This window comes from Syngnathoides biaculeatus, chromosome 10, assembly GCF_019802595.1.
Source record: "Syngnathoides biaculeatus isolate LvHL_M chromosome 10, ASM1980259v1, whole genome shotgun sequence".
NCBI classification, from domain to species: domain Eukaryota; kingdom Metazoa; phylum Chordata; class Actinopteri; order Syngnathiformes; family Syngnathidae; genus Syngnathoides; species Syngnathoides biaculeatus.
In genome coordinates this window covers 10,817,363-10,842,906 of record NC_084649.1, presented here as the reverse complement: position 1 = coordinate 10,842,906, position 25,544 = coordinate 10,817,363, and the positions used below count along the sequence as shown (strand labels likewise).

Here is a 25,544-nt window from a genome sequence, read left to right as displayed (position 1 = left end):
GCACCGTCCCGCGATCGACCAAAACTGCCTTGCGATCGACTGATCCATGTATTGAGCACCCCTGCTCTAGCCCATATAAATATGAAAATGATTAATAAGTGGTCAATTTTGTTACATCGCTGCATGGGCAGCACAGTAGCCGACTGGTTACTAAATCTGCCTCACAGTTCTAAAGACTTGGATTAAAATCCAACTTCGCCTGTGTGAAGTTTGCATGTTCCTCTCATGCCTATGTGGGTTTTCTCCGGGCACTCCCACATCCCCAACACATGCACGGTCAGTTAATTAGAGACTAAATTGGCTGTAGGGGTGAATCTAAGTGTGAATATTTGTGTGCCTGCAATTGGCTGGCGACCAGTTGAGGGCGTATCCCAACGGCTTGGATAGGCTCGATTAAGCCTGCAACCTGAGTGAGAATAAGTGGTACGGAAAATGGATTGAGGGGGCACTGCATGGACAAATCTGGTGATGCACATCTTAACGAACGGATTTTCAGGCTTGAATTCTACCCCTTCGTTCCCCTTGTACCCATGTAACTCTGGCCCATTGTACAACGCAAGTTGGGACGGAGTTTTGTGTGGAAGAACAAAAGACCATGAGCCAACAATCTCTGACATCACAAATGTTCTACACAGTAGGAATAGATAAAAACATCCACAGGCAACTCTTGTTGAAAGTCTTTCCAGAAGTATGGAAATTGTTTTACCCAAGAAGCGTGTGTGTGTGTGTGTGTGGTGTGTGTGTGTGTGTGTGTGTGTGCATGCGTGGGGGTAGGGCGTCTTTATTGTTTTCGATTTTCACTATCTGAAGCAGTAAATGCCCTTTGACCGTAGAGCATAGTTGCTACATTGGCTTATTCCCATGTGGAATCACATTTTCTGTCCAGATCTGCAAATAAGAACCAATTCTAAGTGTCAAAGAGCTTTGCGTTGTCTACTAAGAAAGTTCATCCTTTTAAAGAAAAATGAGTTTTGAACTAGCAGTTAAACCCTTGAACTTTCCTAACCTTTTGGTGGCATCAGCGGTTGTAAATTATCAAGACCCCTCTCAGTAGTGCACATCAATACTGAGTCCCCGGCTGTGCGTGTAAAGGTAAAATCACCGAGCCGGCCGCCACACAACTGCAGGAGAACTGTCTGTCATGTCAAGAGCATGAAACATTCCTGCTACTTCAAAGACTTGTGGAGATGTGTCACAGTGGAGGGCAGCAGGAGTCTGTGTTTGTTCTGACAGGTTCTCAAGTTTATGCACACTCATAGTTATATAAGCGTCTGATTTACACATTTGTGAGATTATTATCCTTCTCCAGAAACTCACTGCTCCATGACCTGGTGGGCAACGTGACTAAAGTTATGATTGTCATTTTCAAATCCGTAAGTGATGAGAACAGTGTCATATTTAGTCTCTTTTGTGTATTGTGTACACTGATGATGCCAATCTGCAAAACTTGTATTTCCTGCTTGCATTTCAGTAGTAGCTATTTATCAAAAACATAGGCTGCTCAGGTAATGTGGTTTTATCATCAGCAGGAATAAAATTACATTTACTGTATACTGACACGATATCCTTCTTGTAAAGGAACTATGTCACGCCTGTCACTGAGAATTGATTGATTTGCAGGTAGAAGGTTAATTCTCATTAGAAGCTTCGACTGAAGAGACAATAGGAAGCAGAACTGGAGCTGGCATAAATGAAGATGTTGAGGTTTTCGCTAGGAGTGAACAGGTTGGATCGGATTAGAAATGAGCTCATTAGAGGGGCAGCCAAAGTTGGACGTTTTGGAGACGAGGTTTGAGAGAGCAGACTTCGATGGATTGGACATGTTCAGAGACGAGAGAGTGAGTATATTGGTAGAAGGGTGCTGAGGATGGAGCTGCCAGGCAAAAGAGCGAGGGGAAGACCAAAAAGAAGGTTGATGGATGTTGTGAGGGAACACATGAGGGCAGTTGGCATTAGAGAGGAAGATGCAGGAGACAGGCTGAAATGGAAAAAGATGACACAGTGTCAACTTCCTCATTTTGATGGGCTTTTTCATTGTAAACTATTGCTGATTAGCTTGTATAAATACCGGAGTCTATATGATTCACAATCACATTATTGCTAAGTGACAGCCAGTCCGGGGTCGTTTTGCCCCAAATCAGCTGACGTAGGCTCCACACCCTGATGTGACTCAGAACAAGATAACCACTATAGAAATTGGAACAAAAATATCAGATAACATCAGAATGTTCAACTATCTCTTTTATTTGAAGAGAGAGAGGGGGAGAAGTAAGAGAGAGACATTGCCCTGTAAAGAAACCCTGCCTGAATGCACAATTGCATGGATCCATGTGCAATGAGTGGGTTGAATTTTTATATTTTTTTTCCCTTACATTTTCTTTGCATGCCTATGGGACACACAATACCTTGATATGATTCCAGCACGGGGACACTTCCACTGAATCCACGACGAAGCAGCTTTCCTGCCACACGGAAGCACGTGCTGCAGCGGGGACTTAGCGTGGAAGCCATATATGAAAAGGATTATCGGCAACCACACACTCTGATTAAATCAACTGGATGGTTGACATACAACATGCGAGCTCACGCACACCACTAGAGTTTCATCGGACAGTAGTTCCATTTATTTTGCACATACATTGATTTACTCATCCCACCCCCATGTCTAGCTTTCACACAAAGTACTGAACAAGAAAAACTGCATGTTCCATGTGACTTGCAATAACCCTGTCAAACCCCTGGCCGGCTAAATTTATGAAAGTACATTCCTCGATAGTATCCCAGTACTGTCTTCACCAAAACTGAACAGATTAGTCCTTGGAACATCTGTCGCCACTCTGTTAAGTTTCACAAAAATGTAGATTCACTTCACAATTTGGGTATCTGCCTTATTCTGGTTTGAGCGAAAAAATTGAACAATACTACTTGTGTTTCTGAGCAACAGAGTAACTTTGAAAATGTTTCCTCTTTGTTTAAGTTGCGGCAGTTTAACCTTTTGTAAAAATATCAGTCATGAATGACCTGCTTTTTCTTCTTGTTTTTCCCGCTCAAGCTGCAGGCACTATCTGACCTATGAACTCATAAATTCACAGTAGCGATCTCACATCCCAGGAAATCGTTAAATGGCAGCCACCAATCGGCGTGCGATATGTGGTATGCATCTGTGTTGGCCAGTTCTCAGGGGTGTCACACGTTAAGGCATCCATGAATAAATCCTCTCAGGACTTGACACATACTGTATCTACATGTGTTGGATGCTGAGAAAACTGATAACTGAGAAGCATTTGTGTTTGTCACACTTTAAAACTCAACCCAGGTCATAAATGTGTTATATGTTTAAAAATGTGATAGTTTTCTGGTGTGAAAAGTTATTGTTGGTAAAGCTCACTCTGCAGAAACAAGGTTGAACAATGTACATACGAATGTACTAAAATCCAAACAAAAGGGAGAGTTTTGTGCCTGAATACAAATTTTGTGATGCTCTTGCTGAACGTGTTTATGTAGTTAACTTGAAGGGTCTTTTTCATCTTGAGGCTTGTTGATGCGAGTGAACCCTTTAAAACCTCAACTTGGATTCAGACAAGCAGTTAGCTTTCTGGGACAGTTCTGTGACAAGCCCGTTTCAAAAGATCTCAAACACATAAGCATACACTTATTTGCGTGTTGTTTAATGACGAAAACTCTTTGCCTCTACCATTGTTGTCACTGAAGTGGATGTTTGCCTGGTCATTTAGTTGTCCGAGACTTAAAAACTGGTCTGAATAGAAGGAAGAGAAGTAATCTCTCTCATTCTTTTGTCATATTTTTCATATTCTGGCACAGATGCTGCTATTCTGCCTTTGCAAATTGAAAGAAGGATATTAGTCATCAAAGATATTCATAAGGTTTGATTAGATTAAGTGTCTCTTGTGGAGCGACTGTTATAAATTCATGCAGGGAGAGGAGGCTTACAGTATGTGACGTGGCCGGAGGGAGGCATTGCAAAGAGAAATGAACAACGATCTCATAACTCGGAAAGTAGTGAACAGATTTTGATTAAATTGGGTCTGTGCTTTGAGAAGTTTAAATGGATGAGTATGAAAACTATTGTTGGGAACGATAAACTAATGTAATCGGTTATCAGTTTGTTAACAGCGATAGATTTGACTGTATACGTAGCAGACTACATTATCGTTACAAAATCCACCAGTAATCCTTGGAGACATCGGTTGTAGGGGTGCTGACCATCCATCGATCAATTCAAATGTTTATACCAATTGTCTGGTGCTGGCTGACAAGTTTTGGAGGCTATCCCAGTTGATATACAGTACTACGTGAGAGCTGAGGTAAACCTGCCACACCCTGGTCAATTAAAACTGAGTGGCCAGATTTCTGGCTACAGCTCTTGTTTTGGATTTTATTTAACTGTTTATGTGTGTTCAATGTCGAGACTGTTAATGCTGGTTACTGCTGGTTGCTACAAATTCACCAATGACAGGAAGAGGATGCAGCTGGTGTAGATGAAGGAGACAGCTGTCTTATTGAGGGTCAGGTTGAGGCTGTGAGATTTACTCGCTTACAGACCTCTCACATCTGGAATCCAGTGGAGCTCCTCAAACTTTACATTTTTTTTTATCACGAGATTTATTACAGCTCTGCTGTTTAGTTCAGAATTCTACAGTTTTACTCACATCTCTATTTCCATTTGTATTGCTCATATTTGAAATCTATTTGTATTCCTTCCCTCCACCAACTTTGACTGTGTGGTGGAGGCAAAGCAGTCTCTTGGAGACTGGCTAACATTATCTTTAGTAAACATATTCCTCCTCTGGTTGTTTTAAGTGGTTTTGATTTCCGCTCACTCCTAAGTGTGTCATCATTGATCATGCTTCCCACTAGCCCTGACCCACACCAGTCCAAAAAACACTGTGGCGCCATAACCACGCGTGATTGACAATCCAGTCTTTCAAATAATACGGACTCTGATTTTTGCCTCCAGAAACTTATGGATTCCCTTGTCATGTTCCCTTTGGCTGGATTCTCCAGCTTGCATCTTTGCTACAGATCTCTGTGGAATTCCTTGTAACCAAATGAAAACATTCCCATATGTTGTGTCAGCAGTCCCACACTTTCTTAGATCCATAACCCTCTATCTTCCCCCCCTTACAATGTCACACACATGTCGTTCTTCATAAGGGCTGGGAGGGTTCTTCTTTCCAGTTGTTGGATGGTTTGCAAATTTGATTGTATATGATGGGATCATATACAATTGTAAAAATCGCAACAGCTGAGGCCCAGTCACTTGTCAGTAATGGACAGTATGGCTTGAATGCAGGAAGGAAGTATTATACTGTTGCATTGGTATGTGCATGCAGTGCAGAGTCATAGTAGGAAAACCAATGAGTCAATGTGTGTATCCCATAGGACTAGCCAAATGTTGCTGGATGAACGAGAAGGTTTTGTTAGATGGATTCTGGGCCACGGAGGAAGGAGATTAAGATTCATGTCTGTGTGAACCAAGAACAAGTTTCACGGTAACGGCCACTGGAAGTTGACTTTGGAGTAGAGAGCAAGAATTCAGTCTATAAAATATGGAGTGCTGTGTAAGTACAATCATTGTATCTTACAGCTGGAAAATTAAGTTCATCGACTTGTACAAGGATAGTCACATTTCAGACTCATTAGTTTATTTTGCAGTTGTAGATTTAGATAGCAAAACTTCGAGTTTCTAATGTGTTACCCTGTACTTCGACTTCTACTTCTACTGTGGTATTGCAACTTGCTCTAGTCAGCAATGGAATTTCAAGATTCCATCACTTTGTTTTCTCAAATTAAAAGAAATAGTTGGAATGTTGTTGCTCCATTTAAGGTGACAGCGTGTCATTTGAAAGAACAGCTGATCCCCTCCGTCTAAACAAGAACAGATAAGAGTGTGCCAAGACAGAGAATCTTCCAGGCTTTGAGAGCAAACATGATTTGAAAATGTTGTTGAGATTGATTCCAAATGTAAGACATGACATTTTCACTCATGTTTAACCGTTTAAAATCTTCACAGAACCGTATGTATTGGTTTGTTTATTCAGCATTGGATCCTGCACATTATGAAGTGGTAGAACTCCACAAATTCCTTTATTCCCTTAGAAATAATATGCATGTGTTGAATGGTGATTACGATACAACAATTACTAATGGATTATCTAAATGAATTTACATGTTTTTTTTAATTTCTCTTTTTATCAGTTATCATTTACTGTGGGTATATATATATATATATATATAAAGTATACTTTAAGTATTATTTGAGGCCCTGTGATTGGCTGGGGACCAGTTGAGGGTATACTCTGTGTCTTACTTAGGGTCAGCTGAGATGTGGGCCAGCACACACACAACCCCAGTGAAGAAAAGCACTTAACCAAATTGGATGAATAGTATTATTTGATATTATTCAAGATCAGGCATGTGTCCAAAAAAATGGCGCCTCAACACGTTTCCATTTTTAAAAAGTAGAGGACCGAACTTGGCGCACAGTCATAAAATCCAATTTTCCAAATTCCCCAGTGTTGATGAATAAAATGCAAAGTCCTAAAAACTGGACTGTACAGCAGAAATTTACTGTATATGTGCCCTTTGTCCGTGACAATAAACATTCCATACCGATGTTCCAGACTGCAGCTCACAGTTCAGCACACTTATGTTGTCAGACCACCCCGATTGTCTTGTAAATCTGTCACTTCAGTCTTTCAACCCCCTGACCTTCCCATCAATTTTGTCTTTCAACACTGCACCATGCATAGTTTTACTTTCACGCACACACTCTGTATACTCTAAGGAAAAAGTACAGCTTTGATACATTTAAATTGTGATGATGACACTGCGTCTGTGCACTCCGACTCGGAAAAATGTTTCCATACCAGAACACAGATATGATTTTAACAATCTTTCGCACAGAGCAGGTAGAGTAGAAGCCATGTTACTAGTGAAGATACAAGGTAAACACAGTTAGCCAATTGAAAATCATGGTCTATAAATTGGCTGACAAGGTTCCAGAAAGCACCAAACCTTGAGCGCCATTGCATGCTCCTTTCCGATCAGATGCCGATCAGTGCAGCCATGCTCCTGCCATGAAGACATACCAGACGTTATGCTGTAGCATAGCCCATCAAACGAAGAGAAGAGATGATGTATTAAAATATCACTTTAGTTGTCAAAGTTTTATTTTTGACTTGTTGTTTGTAGTGGTTAGGCATCGTGAGTCGAGAACTGATTGGAACCAGGACTAACATTCCAGTTCTTCTGAAATCCTTCACGTTCAAAAACATTAAAGATTGGATGTCAACCGACGCCGAAGAAGAGATTGGTGAAAACCAATGGAGAAGAACTCGTTACAAAGATGTGCTTCCGCCCAACACTAGCAGCGAAGTGTGTTTTAACTTTATCAATATTAAAGACAACTTGCCTCAGTGCAACCCTTGGAATCAGATTATATTGTGCAAAGGAGGCTTTCATGATGTGTTGGCACACATACCTGGGACTTTTTCACTGGGCGTGTGACCACTCACTTATCGCGACAAATAACTCCAATGTGAATTGCTTGGGTATCCTGTCACTCACACTCTCGTCCAGTAGACATTTATACATTAAAAAATTGCTCTCAGACTTCACTTGTACACGGCCCTTGTTTCGTGCATCTTTTCCTGTTCTTGTCCTGTCCTGTCTTGTCCTGTCCTTCCCACACAGGGTCTTGCATTACTGCTCCATTCAACACTTAGAACTAATGTGTCATTGTTTTGAATATATATCATTTTGTTTACAGTTAGTGCTTTGTCTTACATCTCCTGCTGACCCAAAATAACGTAAGGTCCATCTTACATTTGTTGGGAACACCAAAAACATCTAAACGATTCCCAAAAATATTCTATGGACTGACTAGATGAAAGTTAAATTTTTTTGGAATGCGTGTGTCATATTACATTTGTTGTATGTGTAACACAGCATTTCAGAAAAAGAGCATCATACGCACAGTCAAACAGGGTGGTACTGTAATGATCTGGGGCTGCTTTTCCCATTCAGAACCTCAACGGCTTGCTGTGATTGATGGAACTATAAATTCTGCTCTTGACCAGAAAATCCTGAAGGGGATTGTTTGGCCATCAGTTCATAAATTCAAGATGAAGCACACTTGATTTCTGCAGCAGGACAATGATCCAAAACAAACCAGCAAGTCAATGTCTGAATGGCTTAGAAAAAAAGAATGTTTTGGAGGGGCCTAGTGAATGTCTGCACTTAAATCTGACTTAAAGTCTGCTGCATGACCTGAAAAAGGAAGTTCATGCTTGAAAACACTCTAGTGTTGTTGAATTCAAAAGATTCCACAGGGAAGAGTGGGCTACAATATCTCCACAGAGATATGAACGACTCATTGCCAGAGATACAAAACACTTGATTTCAGCTATTGCTGCTAAGGTTGCTCTCAACCAGTTACAGCCTTACTTTTTCTACGGAGAGCTAAGTAGCTTTGAATATATTTTACCCTAATGAATAAAGTTTAGGAAATGCTTTTAATGTTGACTCGCTTACGCTTTGTCTGATATCTACATTTGTTTGAAACCTTACTAATAGTGACTGGAGTGCTGTGGTGATAATGAACAAAGATGGCTTTCTAAAGCACAAATCTGCCGAAAGTTCTGTCCTTGAAGTGAAAATGTGTTCTTGGTCTTGAGCTGTAAAATGATCTTATAAACAACTTGTAACCTTATCCTCGGTGTCTCTGGAGCTACTTTGCTCGGGATGAATTGGCAAATCGGGCCAACACAAATGGAACATCCCCCATTGGAAGTCAGTGCCAACTGCTGTTTTAGTGTAAATGTTTATGTCAGATGAGATTTGTGTTCTTTGTAAGATCTACTATATGTGCAGCCATTCTGTGTGGCCCCTTCAGCAGATTCCATTTCCTTCCTCACAACACACTCACAACACAAGTTGTGTATGTTGGTGTGAGAGTGCGTGAGCATATGTTTTATTGAACTATCAGTGAGCAGGTGATTCCTTAAATACATAGTCATTCATCAAATAAAACTGTTTTAATAGAAAGAGGACCTGCGTCATTTCCTCTTCAACTTCGGTTTTGTCATGAATAAAGCATCCATTGAAGCTGCTGCTCCCATTTTCATTCATGTCACATACACTGCTAGAGCATGTGCAAGCAATAGAGCTACAGTAAAGGAGACAATTCGAATGTGTAGGTGTACCTTAGGAGATTGGCACTTGCATATATAAGATATATTTATTTTGACTTAAGTCACAAGTCAAACTGTTTCAGAGCACATTTTAAAATGGATATTAGCGTTGTTTTAAATTTGCTTTTAATTTCAATCAAATAATTAATTTTGCTTTTTCACCATTTTTTTCATATAGAGCAAAATATTGCAACATGGAGTTGGGTCGTTGCGGAGCTGTGTGGCTGTAGCTATCAAAAATCATTTTGACCCAAAAGACTACATCTACAACAATTAACAAATTATTAAATATATACCGCTCACATTAATTACAACTGAGCATTATTATCAGAGCAAAGTCAGATTTTTGTTGTTGTTGATTTAGCTCATGAGGCTGTGAAGGTGTACCTAATGATGTGGCCGATGAGTATACGTCACCACCATGATGATAATTTTTTTTTCCTGTTGCAAGAAGCAATTATTGGTTATGAAATCTTGACACATTTGTGTCGTTACAGGCCACTTGTTTGAATTTGCTTTCTGTGTCTGGACTTGTTAGTCTTCCTGTGAGTTTCCATCCCAGCCAAACACAGCCCACGTCTCTTGCGATAAGATGCCGTCAGCTAGCTGTGGGTGGGATGGACGCTAAGAGCGGACAAGTGAATTATTGCTGGGAACGGGAGCTTACAGTATACGCCACAGGGGTCTTCTTCTTCCTCTTCGATTCTCATGCCGCCTGCGTCAATGTGCATTTGGACTGATGCTTGGTGGCTGCAGGGAGCTCAGTGAAGGTTAAAGAGGTTGGGCTTTGACATTCAGCTGCTGTACAAGTACATTTTCTCAAGTACTCTACTCAATGCGACAGCCCTTTTGCAGTTTTGTTATATATACACACATTTCAGAAGGAGATATTGTCCAATTAGTCTTACATTTTCTTTCAGATGTGTTTTTAATCTTAGACACACCCACCAATGGATGCTTATTTTAGCTTTGGATGGCTTACAAAATTCCTTCCCATCTCATAATCGATAAATTATTTTGATATTTCCTTGACAAATGGAGGAAAGTTACTTTATTTAACTGATTTATTACTTTTTATCTTTGTTTATTAGGCATTAAGGGTGACTAAACATTGGAAGTCGAGTTCGTCACTCAACTTCCCATAGCTTGTGTTCATAGACAGTAAGTAAGTACTTCTGAGTTTATGTCACATTATTATTTTAATTACATTGATAGATAGATATTACATGTACAGTAGTCTAAGTATCTAAAGGCATCTTCTGGCTATCTTTTTTCTGGGGGGTGAGGGGGGGGTGTCAGGTTATCCTCCCGCATTGAGTCCCATGTGCCTAAAGAGACATTGGATCTCTCAAATCAAATCAAAACTAAAACCTTGAAGCTTGTCACGGAGCTCCCTGAAGAGGAGAACTTTCCTAAATGCTCTCAGGGTCTTGCTGTTTTATTACGCTGGTCTATCAGTCGCAGTCATACCAACAATGGTTTTATAATCCCTTTACCTTAACAAAGTCGTGGGCCATCATTTACAGTATGTGGTGAGTGAATATGTAAGTCCACATTCCGCTGGGTGTGTGAGTTGAGCGTGATCCAACATGATGAAGCCCTTGAGCTCTATGTGGTACAACATAAAAAGTCTCCACCCGAACCACAGCTGTTTCATTAAAACTGGCTGAAACTAGCAATGGCCATTTGACGAAATGTAACTAGAATACCAGAATATATGTTACAAGACACACAAGGAATTTGTGTCTGGGTGACGGGAGATTCTGCTACACGTTCCCAGCAAATTCTCACAATGTTTGGACCTGCCACGTCTTCCCCCACCATCGGGGCCAACTCACCACCATGTCGTGATCACTTGACAGTTGGGCCCCTCTTTTCACCTGAGTGTCCAAGACATGCGACCGTAAGTCCGATGAAAAGACCACAAAGTCAATCATCAAAAAGTGACTTAGGGTGTCCTCATGCCAAGTGCACGTATATGGACACTCTTATGCGTGAACATTGTCTTTGTTATGGACAATCCATGGTGAGAGCAAAAGTCCAATAACCAAACACCACTCGGGTTTTGATCGGACAGGCCGTTCCTCCCAATCATCCCCTTACAGGTCTCACTGTTATTGCCCACATGAGGATTGAAGTCTCCGAGCAGAACAATGGAGTCCCCAGGTGGAACGCTCTCCAACACCCCCTCCAAAGACTCCAAAATGTGTGGGTACTCTCAACTGTTGTTTGGTGGACAGCCAAAAACAAGTGGATTGTGGAATACCAGTGGAATGACATGTTACGGTCCCAGTGTGACACAAAACATTATGGACATTATTTAAACATAATGTTACTATATTGATCCTTTACCATACATTTATCAGAATCAGCTTTATTGGCCAAGTTTGTAAAAACACACAAGGAATTTCTCTCCGGCAGTCGGTGCTGCCCTGGTATGACATTCAGAACAAAGAAAAACAAAGAACAAGAACTGTTTATAGGAACTATTCCTTGATATACAGTGCCTTGTGAAGGTATTCGGCCCTCTTGAACTTTTCAACCTTTGGCCACATTTCAGCCTTCAAACATAAAGATATAACATTTAATTTTATTGTCAATCAACAACAAGTGGGACACAATCGTGAAGTGGAATGAAATTTATTGGATATTTTATACTTTTTAACAGATAAAAAAAGTGAAAAAAAGTGGGGCATGCAATATTATTCGGCCCCTTTACTTTCAGTGCAGAAAACTCACTCCAGAAGTTCAGTGAGGATCTCTGAATGATCCAATGTTGACTGATGATGATAAATAGAATCCACCTGTGTGTAATCAAGTCTCCGTATGAATGCACCTGCTCTGTGATAGTCTCAGGGTTCTGTATAAAGTGCAGAAATTATCGTGAAGACCAAGGAACACACCAGGCAGGTCGGAGATACTGTTGTGGAGAAGTTTAATGCCGGATTTGGACACAAAAAGATTTCCCAAGCTTTAAACATCTCAAGGAGCACTATGCAAGCAATCATAATGAAATGGAAGGAGTATCAGACCACTGCAAATCTTCCAATACCTGGCCGTCCCTCTAAGCTTTCACCTTGAACAAGGAGAAGACTGATCAGAGATGCAGCCAAGAGGCCCATGATCACTCCGGATGAACTGCAGAGATCTACAGCTGAGGTGGGAGAGTCTGTCCATAGGAGAACAATCAATCGTACACTGCACAAATCTGGCCTTTATGGAACAGTGGCAAGAAGAAAGCTATTTCTCAAAGATATCCATAAAAAGTCTTGTTTCAAGTTTGCCACAAGCCACCTAGGAGACACACCAAACATGTGGAAGAAGGTGCTCTGGTCAGATGAAACCAAAATCGAACTTTTTGGCCACAATCCAAAAGGATATGTTTGGCGTAAAAGCAACACTCCTCATCACTAAACTCACCATCCCCACTGTAAAACATGGTGGTGGCCAGGGAAGATGGTTAAAATTGATAGGAAGATGAATGGAGCCAAATAGAGGACCATTATGTAAGAAAACCTGTTCGAGTCTGCAAAAGACCTGAGACTGGGACAGAAATTTATCTTCCAACAGGACAATGATCCAAAACATAAAGCCATATCTACAATGGACCCTTGACAAATAAACGTATCCATGTGTTAGAATGGCCGAGTCAAAGTCCAAACCTGAATCCAATCGAGAATCTCTGGGCAGAGCTGTAGACTGCTGTTCACAAACGCTCTCCATCCAACCTCACTGAGCTCGAGCTGTTTTGCAAGGAAGAATGGGCAAGAATTTCAGTCTCTCGATGTGCAAAACTGATAGAGACATGCCCCAAGTGACTTGCAGCTGTAATTGCAGCAAAAGGTGGCGCTACAAAGTATTAATAATATATATAATATTGTGCGCCCCACATTTTGGGTTTTTGTTAAAAAAGTTCAAAATATCCAATAAATTTCATTCCACTTCAAGATTGCGTCCCACTTATTGTTGAGTCTTGACAAAAAACTTTAATTTTACATCTTTATGTTTGAAGCCAGAAATGTGGCCAAAGGTTGAAAGGTTCTAGGGGGCCAAATACTTTCAAAAGGCACTGTATCTGAAAAAATAAATTCATTCATTCGTTCATTTGGGAAGAATCTGGATGTGAATGTTTGAATGCACTTTAGAGAGTTTTTTTTCTCCCCCTCCCCACGCAGATATTTTTGTGACTCCCTAGTGTCTCTTTCTGACTCACACATTGACAGAAGAGATAATGGAAGTCACGTCAGACTGTTCCCCTGTTCAATCTCTGCCCTTGTGTCTTGGCACAAAGGAGAGAGCAAATGTTGCATTTTCCAACAAACAGAAGTGCCACCTGGCTTATGCTGCCGTCAGAATATGTTTAAAAGGGGTCATTTCTGCCTGTTTCATGCTCTGAAGCCTTCCGACATGCTTCCTGCTGGCCTGTTCTCTGGAATTATCATGGCACTTCCACATCCCGATGTTCTCTGCCAGAAATATTTGTAGTGTACATGCATTGAGTTCATAGAAAGTGCAGCAGAGGAACCGTCTTCTCACTTCCACTGTGTTTGCGGTAGTTCTTTGTTCAATCATTTCATCATTGCATCATCATTTGTGTTCATAAATTACCTTTTGACGGTTTACATTAATTTCAAATGTCATAAACAATACAGACGCTATAATTCAGATCCCTTTTATCTGACAGATCAGCTCATTTGAATAGTTTTTTTAGGCACCTTGGCATTTGATAATTGAACAAATTATGTCACAATACTACAGAGCCTCTAAAGGGACATTGGGAAAAAAAAGAAAAAAAAGTAACTGGTTTCTCATTGTAATGAGAAACTTTCTCATTGTAATGAGTAAGTTTCTCATTGTAATTGTAATTGTAACTGTTTTTTTTTTCAATGTCCCTTTAGGGGCTCCGTACAATACAGTATAGCAGACAAAGAGGTTGCTTGTGGAAATATCTGTGAGGATTTTGTTGCTTTACTTAAAACTTATGTTCAGTATGTTTGTTCCTAGTGGAAAACTGGACTGAAAGTGCGAAAAATAAATATTCATACATTCCTGTGGGGATAAAATCTACAATGTAGCTCCTCCAAAAACAAACATATTCCCTTGTTCTAATTTCAAAACATTTTTTTCCATACCATGTAATGAAATAGAGTTAATTCATTCCAGGCTAAAAATGTAGCCATGTTGAAATGATTAACTATTCAGACATGCTTTTGTGTAAAGTGTAAAAATGAGTTAACCACTTTATAATATAACGAAAAGTAAAACTATTCACTGTTTGTTGATGTTTGAGCATTTGATAGGCGTGTTTCACATCATTTATTGAGCAAAGGTACATATTTAAAATTAGAAAACTCGCAGCACACCACCATAAAAACATCACAAAATAGACATACACAGGTCAATTTATGTACCTTGTGTCAACTTATGTATGCACATTGAATTTTTTCCCCCTATCATGACATGTCGCTGACATAGATGAACAAAGATGCATTACATAAATAAAAAAAAAAAAATCTGACCACTTGAATGATTTTGTATTAATTTCCTGAAGCACACCTGATCTCTGGCAAAATATAGTCATGAGTTTTACCCCATAACTTGTATTAAAATCACTTGACACCCAAGTATCTTCCTGTGTTGTAGGAACAGTTTTATGTTTTTCATGGAAAGAGTGTGATGCTTATTGTGTGTATGGAGGGGGAGGTTGGCAGCCGCAGGGCGCAGTGAAGGCATCTTTGTAAGCCCGGGATAAGATAGCAGTGTTCGCCTTAACTATCCGAGTTATCCGTGTTAGAGTTGGTGTGTGTTTCAAATGTGAGGATTCTTTATTGAAAGCTCTTTTGATAGAGACTGAGGTCGTTTGTGTGCTCTTTAATGGTGTGGCGATTGTGCATTGATGTCCTAAACTGTCCATTAAATCCACAAATGAGTTACTTGTTACTTAAGCTCAAACACGTGCAGTAAAACACTGTACGCGAGTAGCCAAACTATAGGAAGCCCATTCCAAGAATTATGCTATATATTAAAGTCCCCTTTTATATGAATAATTAGTTTAGTGCGTGTTTAAAGAGGAATTCCGGTGGTTTACATTAATAATGTATCCAATAGGTCACGTAATATGTACTCTATCTTGACAATCCTCTCTCATTAAATAGTATTTTGAGAATATTTTTATCAACAATTACGAATTTTCAGGAGCACCGCAATTTTCACGAGTTGCATGACCTACGTGCGCGGATGTGTCATGTTACGTGCCGTTCCGAATGCTTTTATTACCTGGGACACCATTATGCCCAGCGCTGATTTCTCAGGTTTATCCTCATCTGATGAAGAAATAGCAGTATGGGTTGATCGGGAAGACAGAGGAATACTTCCATACAGATTTGAACCTGTGGCTGTAAATAATGTTGAATATTAAATATCCGAGCGGCAGAGCGAGTTCCCCGTCAAGCCCCGGAGCTCGCTCGACCGGAGAGTGCTCTCCGGGGCTCACTCCGTCACTCCGCCCGAAGAACCATCTGAATGTTCGATATTATTTACAGCAGAGCAGCGAGCTCACGGCTCCGCCGATTGGTGGAGCAAGCTCGCGGTGGAGCGAGCTCACTGCTCCGCCGCTCAGCGGCATTATTTACAGCCACAGGTTCAAATCTGTATGGAAGTATTCCTCCGTCTTCTTGAGCAACCAATATTGCTATTTCTTCATCAGATGAGGATAAATCCGAGAAATCAGCGCTGGGCATAATGGTGTCCCATGTAATCGAGGGTTTTGAACGGCACGTAATATGTCACATCCGCACACGTAGGTCATGTGACTCGTGAAAATGGCGGCGCACCTGAAAATTCTTGATAAAAATCTTCTCAAAACACTACTAAATGACATCGCATTGTCATGATAGAGTACATATTACATGACCCATTGGATACATTGTTAATGCAAACCACCGGAATTCCCCTTTAAGAAGCTTCATAATGAGGTCCGTGATGTCAGAACAAAGAAATGAGGGTTGGACTGCTGTTATGTTCCCCACCCTAAAAACCACCTGCTCACACCATGTTATATATCACCAAACAAAGCAATTTTAAATTAAGTGATAAATGCAAAGACGTTAGGATATTACTGCTGCCTTTTAAAGATTAGAAGATGAGTATTATACACACTTTTTAGTTACATTCTGCTGCTACATTATATTGATTCTGGTTTTAAAATAAAAAAAGGAGGACGAATCAGGAAAACACTAACCAGCCCATAATTCTCCTCCTATTAAAACAATGGTAGGGAGAAGAATCAAGTCAGACAAAGAGGAAATTGGTTAGTTTAAAAAAAGCGTGAGTAATGCTGATGCCTGTTGCCATGGTGATTTGGGTCAATGAACGGTTGCCATGGTTGCCTCCCTACTTGGAATTCTGAGAACACGATATTTTGACGTGTTGTGCAGTCTGAACTTGTGGGCGGAGGCTGGTGAAAGCGTGTAATTATAAATGACGATGTATGTGAGGTGCGAGTGTGTGTTTGTGTTTTGGACTGTGGTCCAACACCGGGTTAAGTCAGAATTTAACATTTAATCTTGAAAAATTACCCTATTCATGGAAATAAAATACCACACCCAAATAGCTTGCAGATGAGCAACACAATTTTGTTTTATTTTTTTAATCCAACAGTTAAACCAGAAAGGTGGTGATTTTTCCAAGTCTCACGGCACATTCACCCTTATTGGGGATAAAAACACTTCAGCCATAAATTTTCTGTCCCTCAGCAAATCTATCTATCCATCTATCTGTCTGTCTATCTGTCTGTCTGTCCGTCTGTCTGTCTTTGCATCTATAAGGTGATTAGAGTAGCTGAATATTCTACTCAACTTTACAATAAAATAACCCCGATAAAAGTAAAAGCTAGTCATCCAAATATAAAAGGTAAAAAAGTAAAGTTAAAAAAGGAACTATTGATCACCATGATTTTTTTTTTTTTAATCCGAGCATGAACAACAAATAAAAGAAATAATCATATATAACAGTTTAAATTTTTAAATGCCCAAATACCAACAAGGCAAAGTGGGTCTTACAGAAACATTGTTTGCTTTTTTTCACTGAAAAGATTTAATGAAGACTGAGTGATGATGTGTGTGTGTGTGTGTGTGTGTGTGTGTGTGTGTGTGTGTGTGTGGTGTGTGTGTGTGTGTGTGTGTGTGTGTGTGTGTGTGTGTGTGTGTGTGTGTGCGTTCGTGGGTGGGTGTGTGTGAGTGTGGGACACCACAGCGATCGGGCTAATTTTGCCTTATCCTCTGCCAAAACAACAATGGAAACGTGCAACTTTTTTTTCTCACGTTAGAAATAAGATGAATTGTCCAAGTTTAACAACTGAAGAACTAGATGGCAGCTGTTTTTTTAATTCTGCAAACACACTCGTGTGTCTGTCCCCCGCCCCCCAAAAAAAATTGTAATGTGTGTGGTCATGTGACTGACTTGCTTGTGTCATCTGATTGGTAAAAACTAGTCATTTTTTTAGCGGAGTAAAAGTATCGATCCTGGTTCACATAAATACTCAAGGAAAAGTAAAAAGAACATTGCCTTTTAAAGTACTCTTATAAGTACAATTTATGGAAATTTCTACTTGAGTAAATATAGCCCATTACTACGCACTTCTATTAATTTTAACAGTGATTCGATTCATATGACGATTTGATTCGAGGACAATGTTGGTTCTTTCCTAACGATACGATCCAAAGTGATTCAGTGGTTGGAAATCGATTGATTAACTTTTTAGCTCAAAATCTATCCAGTGTGCCTATGAAATAAATACCTGCATATTGTTAAAGTGTAGTTGAAACTTAGATTCCTGTTGTTTCATGGAAGGCAATTAGGTAAAAATTAATTTTGATTCTTTCGTCTCTTATTTTGCTTTGTACTGTGTGTTTTCTAATGGACTTTGAGTCTGCTGAATAAAAGTTGATTATTGTTTTGGAATAAAACAAACGGAGGGAAAAGCAAGTAACTCATTGTTATTTGTATTATTTCAGCTATGATTTCATTGTTAGCCCATTATTGGTCTTAGAATTATGAGGGGCTCCTTGGAAAAATGCTTCCACTGTCAGGTGTTCCTTGCTGGACCCAAAGTTTGCGAGTCCTTGTTCTCAAGAGTTAAATACTAACGAGTAGAAACAAAACACTGAGATTTTTATGAGGAAACTATTTCAGGACTAGTGTGAATAATACATAGAGAAGTAAATAAATGAACAAACCTGCTCTTTGGAGCACAAATGTGAGCCTGAAACACCGTCCAGCCGTTGACATTGTCGCTGGTTCTCCTCTTGTTCACCCGAATTTTCCCTCATGGGCGCTCTGCTATCATTGTTATCAGTTAGCGAGAGAAGCTAAGCAGCTTCAAAGGCTTCAAAGTGCATGGCGATTTGCCCCAAGTCACATGCAGTATGCGTCCATAATAATAATTTCTCGCTAGCCTCCTCATCTGCCATCTGTGTGTCTTAAACTTCTTTTAAAAAGTGCTTAAAAAAATGAAACCCACACATACACTGGTGTACCATCTGACCATTCGCAGCACTACAGAAAAGTTTCTAGATATGGTGTAATCCTCATACATAGACAAACAAAACATTGTTATTGACAACTTAGAGCCTCAAATTAACATCCTTGCATGTTTTTGGAATGTGGGAGGAAGCAGAAGTACTTTCAGAAAACACAAAGGAAGACCTGAGTTGATATTCAAACCCCAAATCTCAGAACTGTGAAGCGGCTATGCTAACCACTAGACCGCAGTGCTGCTACACAGTCTTTATCTTTGAAATTAATTTTTCCAGATTACTTGTCCAAAGTCTTTTTTGGGCTGGAAGAAATAGTATTTCTGTGCCTACCCCGTTATATGGTGCTCATGCTCCATTTTTGCGTCTATCTGTGTGCAAAAGAGAGATTGCACACCATCCATTTGATGTCTGTTAAAAAAAATATTTAAAAAACGAAAAGAATAATAGGCCATTGCCCGTCGTAGCTTGAGCTGCTGAGTCAGCTCATCAATACTGACAGACTAAAAATACAAGGATTGTACAGTATATCCAACTGGTGGAAATACAATGAGATGTGATTGGGTTGTACTGCATCTATAAAACAATTATGTGCATGCACAAGTCTGTACTTGTATTTTATGCCAGATAGAAATGGTGCATTTTTGTGTCGGGCTTCTTTTACACTGGCCAGCCCTATTCAACACGATCACATGCATCCAGTCAGCCATTGTGTAGTACATCTCATGGATTTGTTTGCAATGTCGTATTGCATGTGAGAGTTTTTGCCGCCGGGCCCAAGCTTGGCTGGTATCAGAGGCCCTGTTGTTCTTGCTGACCGTCCCTCTAGTCCTTGAACGGATGTCGATGTGGATGGGATGTCGTGTGACACATCGAGTCTACAAGACACAGCGGACTCGGTGATATGCGTAGACTGCAAGACGTGGTGTGTGCGTATGTATACACGCTTCTGCATGTGTGTGCACTAATGTGAAGAGATCCAAGGAGATATCCACACAAGCGTCATGGGGTATTACGCACATGAAGCGGCAGGACCGGAATAGACTGCGAATGGTTGTTGGACCTGATGTGTGTGCACGTGGCGCAAGGGCACGTGAAGGTCCCCTCCCCCATTGCTGATGATATTAGACCCTCTACTGTATGTTACCACTGGCAACAAACATGTGCCCATCCCCCGCGCCCCCTCCCTACAAGGCTGGTCGACTGCAACATCATTGTCATCATCATCGTTGTTGGAAGCTTTAGGTTATTCCTCATATATCCGCACAATTTTAAAATGACCACCTTTGGTAGACTTGCATATGTCATCTTATCCAATTAATTGTTTGTGTATTCCTTTTTTTTCCCTTCCCCCTTATCTGGGAACATGAGAGCGGGAACTTGTTACAATAACTGCTCAGTATGATGTACAAACAGTAACACAGTACTTTCACAAGTTGCGCCTGGGGCATTTTTTTATTTATTCTATGAGGGGACGGGTAAACGCATTTACAAGATTAGGCCTTCATTTCTGCAAATCTATTTTTTTCAATCCACAGATGGTGTTTTGGTTCACTTACTGTGCAAGGGGTTTTGTTTCCATTCAGTGATGGCGTGAACATGAGATGAGTTTTTGAAATTTTTTTTTTCTCCATATGTGCCCATTGATTGACGAGCAACCAGTCCAGTGTAGGGATTGAACTGATTAGTTCGAATAGTTGATAAATCGACTTTAGTACTCCACATGGATGTTTGAAGCAACTAGCCGTTAATCTCTAGGTTTTGGCTTCTCGTCTTCTAATTGGCGACTTTACAGTGGACTTGTGACTGGACAGGACTTTGCTGCCGTCAATGTCTGCCCTAAAAGGCTGCACAGCCTTCAGGGTCTGACGTTAAGTCTTTTGGACCATGAGCCAAGCCGCCGTCGTGCTGTCAGAGCATGTACTGGCGCCTACACTGTATTCATGATAGATTATTATTAGATTATTATTATTTTATTTCGTATTTAGCATCCTGATACTGTATTATTTATGCCCCTTTAAAAAATTATTAGTACAATTGCAATCATGGCGATGACTTTGTAGTAACCTCACTAAAATCAAGTCATTGCAAATTCACAAATGAATCATAATGCTTCAAAGAATAAATCAATTACAAATTTACTTTTCACTGACATTCCAAGAATGCTTTGTGTCTTGATGGCGTGCACAAGATGGATAAAATTAGGAGTGCTTCAATCAGGGTTTTACCATATGCTGCCAATTCTGAAAACGATCATGTGGATTAGTTGTAAAAATGTTTCAATTTCTTTATGGTGAGTGCTTTTGGCAATATGATCTGTCGTGCTAGTTTGGGTTTGCTTCGCAGCTCTTGTGCACCTACGCAGGGTAAAGCGGGAAGAAGGGCTATCACACGATCATGGAAAAATAATACTCGTGAATATTCTGACTGATAATGAAATCCTGATTAATGAAAAAAAAATATTTCAATGTTGTATTTATTCAATTACCAAAACTCAGTCTAAATACATTATCCATCCATTTTATGTGCCACTTATCCTTTTCCCACACAAATAATTTATTTACTTCATAGATTAAAATATATATTTTATATTAAACCTTCTGTTCATCACTTTCCTTCTTATCACATGATTTCTTTTTGCCATGGACTTGTTTTATTTTGTCAATGCTGAACTGCTTTTGCTCCAAAATGATCCACAGTACACTTATTCAAATGTCCTTGGCGCATGGCATGTAATCAAATCTTTGGATTTTTTCTTTTTTAATTGAGCATGTCTTTGTAGAAACAATTTTTAATATAGGTGTGCCTAATATCATGGCTGGTTCAGAATTATCCATAATCCTCCTTGAGAGTCAGCCATTGTCCATCTGACTTGAATTTATTATTCTCTCTGTTATTCATGGACATTCATTTCTAGACACATTCTACTTTCAAACCTCGGCAGGCCTGACCACCTTCTTAGTGTACTTACATGAAATTCCACGCGCCTGTGGATGTAACCATCACATGGCGCTGGAACACAAACCGCACCGAGTGATGTACGCCTTGGCCTCCTTGCCAAGCTATTGGCCACCACCTGGAGCGCACGTCTCATTGACAGCGCGGCGTGCGTGATACTTGATTTAATCATCTTATCCCCGCACTGAATAGCAGCTTGACATTGGGTGTCCCTGTTGCGTGCTCCAGTGGAGCACCATGTGGATGCCTGATTCCTCGCTTTGAGTGAAGAGCAGCAAATGAGGGTTGCTTTAATGGTAGACCATGCATGTCGGCAACAGTAGTCAAGTGCAACAACATACTCAGACACCTGCATGCGCACACAATATGCCACCTGTGCAGACCACACACATGCCGTGTCAAGACCGTGTTGTTCTTGGGTTAATTGAATAAACACTTTTGTTTTCTCTGTGAGTGTGCCTGTGCGTCCCCACGCACTGCAATTTAAAAAAAAAAAACGGAGTGGAATCCTGTGAATGTTCTTCTTTGCAGCAGGTGTGTGTGAACATTCACGCTTTCTTGTTTTTGAGTTCAAGCTCTCCAAAGGCGAGCGGGCAAGACATTTTAACTTACTTTAAAGTGACGTGGCCAGTGTGGCTTAACGTGCCTCTGCAACGAGGGTGTTGCCCTGGTGTAAAAGACTTACAGATGAGGGTGGGATCGTGATTTAATGGTGAGATCATCGCCATCCTCAAGGGCTCTGCCGTTATGAGGGGTTTGTTCCAGTGGCCCGTGTGGGTGTGACGCTGAACTTTGGATGGATCCAATCCAATAAGGTCCAGCTGATATTGTCACTATGGAATTCAATTAAGCCATAATGTATTTCACATATTGAACAATGTTGATAATTGTCTGTTCTGTTGTGTGTTTAAGACCTCTGTGATGTTTGTACGCGTTATTAGACAAAAATGTAATCACCTTAGAACTTATTGCATTGTAGGTATCGTTATTCGTGAAATACTAGACGCTACGTCCTAATGAAAACCAAAATGTGTTCCTGCTGTTTTGCGTTTACTTTATGAATACTGAAGCGAGGATCTGTAGAATCAATTGATTTGACAGCTGGGCCATGACCACTAATCTTCATTATTGGGATTTCTGCACAAGTCTCTGCAACCGTGATCATGATGTGTGGTGTCAGGTTCCTGCCTAATATACAGCAGTTGCAAAATGCTGTCAACATGTTGGCTAAAACAGCAAACAGCAAACCTCATTCAGGCAGTTTCAGTACTTGTTCTGCAGCCTAATTTGTCACAGATAATACTTAAAAAGATACTGAAATATGATATTCTCATCCTGGAATTGATGCTGTATGTATAAATATATTTGGAATGAATTAGGACATATTTTGACGTCTGACACCCCCCGCACCCCATATATTCTATTGGATCTTTTCACCAAAAAACCCACCAGAGAGAGTTCAAAATCTCATAGGATGTCATCCTAGAGTAGCAGAAGCCGTAATTGCTGAAAAGTGAGACGAATTCAGCATTTCCAGCCAGTTTCACAGCCTTAATGCCTGTTGCCCAATACTTTTGTCCATATAATACATTTCTCAAACATCTGACACTCATACATGGGAGATTTCATGTGTGCCAGCCTCTCATTATTTGCTTAACTTTGTTTATTCTCGTGCTAGGGCCGGCATCGACGATGTGGAGACAGACGTGGTGGAGATCGAGGCAAAGCTGGACAAGGTACAGACTTTTCTTTTTACTGTAAAACAAATATATTTGTTTGACTGGATGCAATCAGAGCTAAGATGACGTGTGAAGCCTAATTGTTTTTTCTTTGTATCTGTTGATTAAAACCAGTTGTGTGCACTGCTTTTTGCGCCGCAGCCAATAATGTCTGCGTCCTAATAGTAGAAGGTTTCACAGTGCGTAGATGCGTAGCAATCGTCATAAATCCTCATCGGATTGGTTAGAAGCAAACTTGATGTGCAGAATACATTTTCCAGGGCGTTATTGTCATGCTCTATTAATGTAATATCAGGCTCTATGTTATGTTAAAGTACATGTCTAAATATCCCCTGGGAGTCCCAGAGCTGAGGTGTGTACTGACTTTTTAGAGCAACTAATAGATTTTTCTGAGTCAGATTAAATTAATTTTACTACATTACATCATGAGTATCATGATAATTTAGTATGGTTTCATTAAGCATTACAAATAGGTGATAATTGTACTTTTAAAAGCTATTTTGCTGTATTAATTAACTTTAATAATCACATTTTACACATTTGAATGTTGCTATTAGAAGTAGGGCATTAACGGACTAGTCAACAAGTGCCATTTAACATTTTAAGTCTTTAAATAAAATTTGTGATCACTTGTTTTTATTCGTCTCTTTGACAAATATGTCTTTACTGGAAGTGAATGTATGGCATAGAAAAGGCTGGGGACTGCTGCACTGTGCTGAAAAATTATCGATGACTTCATTGATTAGTCGTCTTCGACTCTTTTGTCAAATATTTTCAATGGTTCAACCTTTAGTTGGAAGCACGATTGATGCTCAGCTTGGAATGTAAAATCGAGTGTTGTTGTTTTTGTGATTTCCTACTTTGATTTCTGTCTTCCATGATATTTTCATTTTTTACATATGTCTGTCTCTCACAGCTCACATTAACTTTTGCAGCCTGTTAATAGGGAAAAAAATACCTAGGGAGGTGAGGAAAAGTGAGAAAATGTTAACCTTGAGTTCATCAATGACCCTGCAGTGAAATTAGCAGGCTGGTGGGCGACACATCTACAACCAGCCCAACACAAAATTCTGCTCCAGGCATGTTGGGACCATCCATTGAAGCTTGAATGATGATCTGCATGATTGCCGGGGTTCCAATGGGGTCATTTATTCTGTGCAGCGGGGGGTCTTCACTCTGCCCCCGAGGGGTATTGTGACTGCACCAAAATCTAAATGAGATCAATATAGGATGAACGTGAGACAATGTCAGTTTTGAGATTTGTGACTTGGGAAATGACCAAAAATTCACCATTTTGAAAATTACGCATTTCCAAAACATCTGTGATTTCTCTGCATAACGACCAGTGCACAGTGTCCAACCAAATGGCACAGTTTATTTATGTATAGCGAAAGCCTGTGAGTCACTGACACCCCCCTCGTCCTAAAAACCTATACGATTGATTATATATTCAATAAGATGGTGGCACGACATGAAGCTAACTTCAACATAGTTCCTTGGCACAAAGATACCAGAAGATGGCGCTAGAGAAACACACTTCTAATAATGAGAGTTTTGGTCTGAGGACAATTCGTCCAGTGTCGTGTTTTTCAGCACATAATGGAGGGTAGCTTACAAACAAAGCCACAATTAGGTGACGTTGCAAACGGCAAACCAGTTATACTGTACAGGGGTTCACGGTATGCCTGTATAAATTTTTTTATTTATTGTGCACCAACAATATTGAAGATGTGATACCACCTCTGATGTTTCTTCACACTATGTTTGACAGCTATTATTGTCTTTAAATTTCAATGCTTTCTGAAGACTAACACATCATTTGTGTTGTCTGACCCGCTTATAACATTGCTGTTGGAAGAGAAATTGGAATAAAAAAAAGACCATCTGACACTGAACTCTAGTTTCTAATTTGTTTCATAGAAAACCAACTGTTTGATTTCTCATATGTGCATTAATAACAGAGGCTGTTTCTGTTTGATACATTTTTCAAATGGCTATTGCACAATCCCATTGGGACTGTAGATTCTCTTACATTGTGTGTAGCTTTGGCCAATTAGCACAAGCTATTCAGTTTCATTTGAGCAGATGTAGCGATCTGA

General features: G+C 40.1%; 1 protein-coding gene across 1 annotated transcript in view; it reads left to right on the top strand.

Annotated features, from left to right (window-relative positions):
- Positions 1 to 25,544, top strand: part of LOC133508037 (arf-GAP with coiled-coil, ANK repeat and PH domain-containing protein 3-like) — a 64,907-nt gene that overhangs the window by 7,060 nt on the left and 32,303 nt on the right. The window contains 1 exon segment of the mRNA XM_061833737.1: positions 23,385 to 23,442. Coding sequence (XP_061689721.1) covers positions 23,385 to 23,442 — 58 coding nt within the window.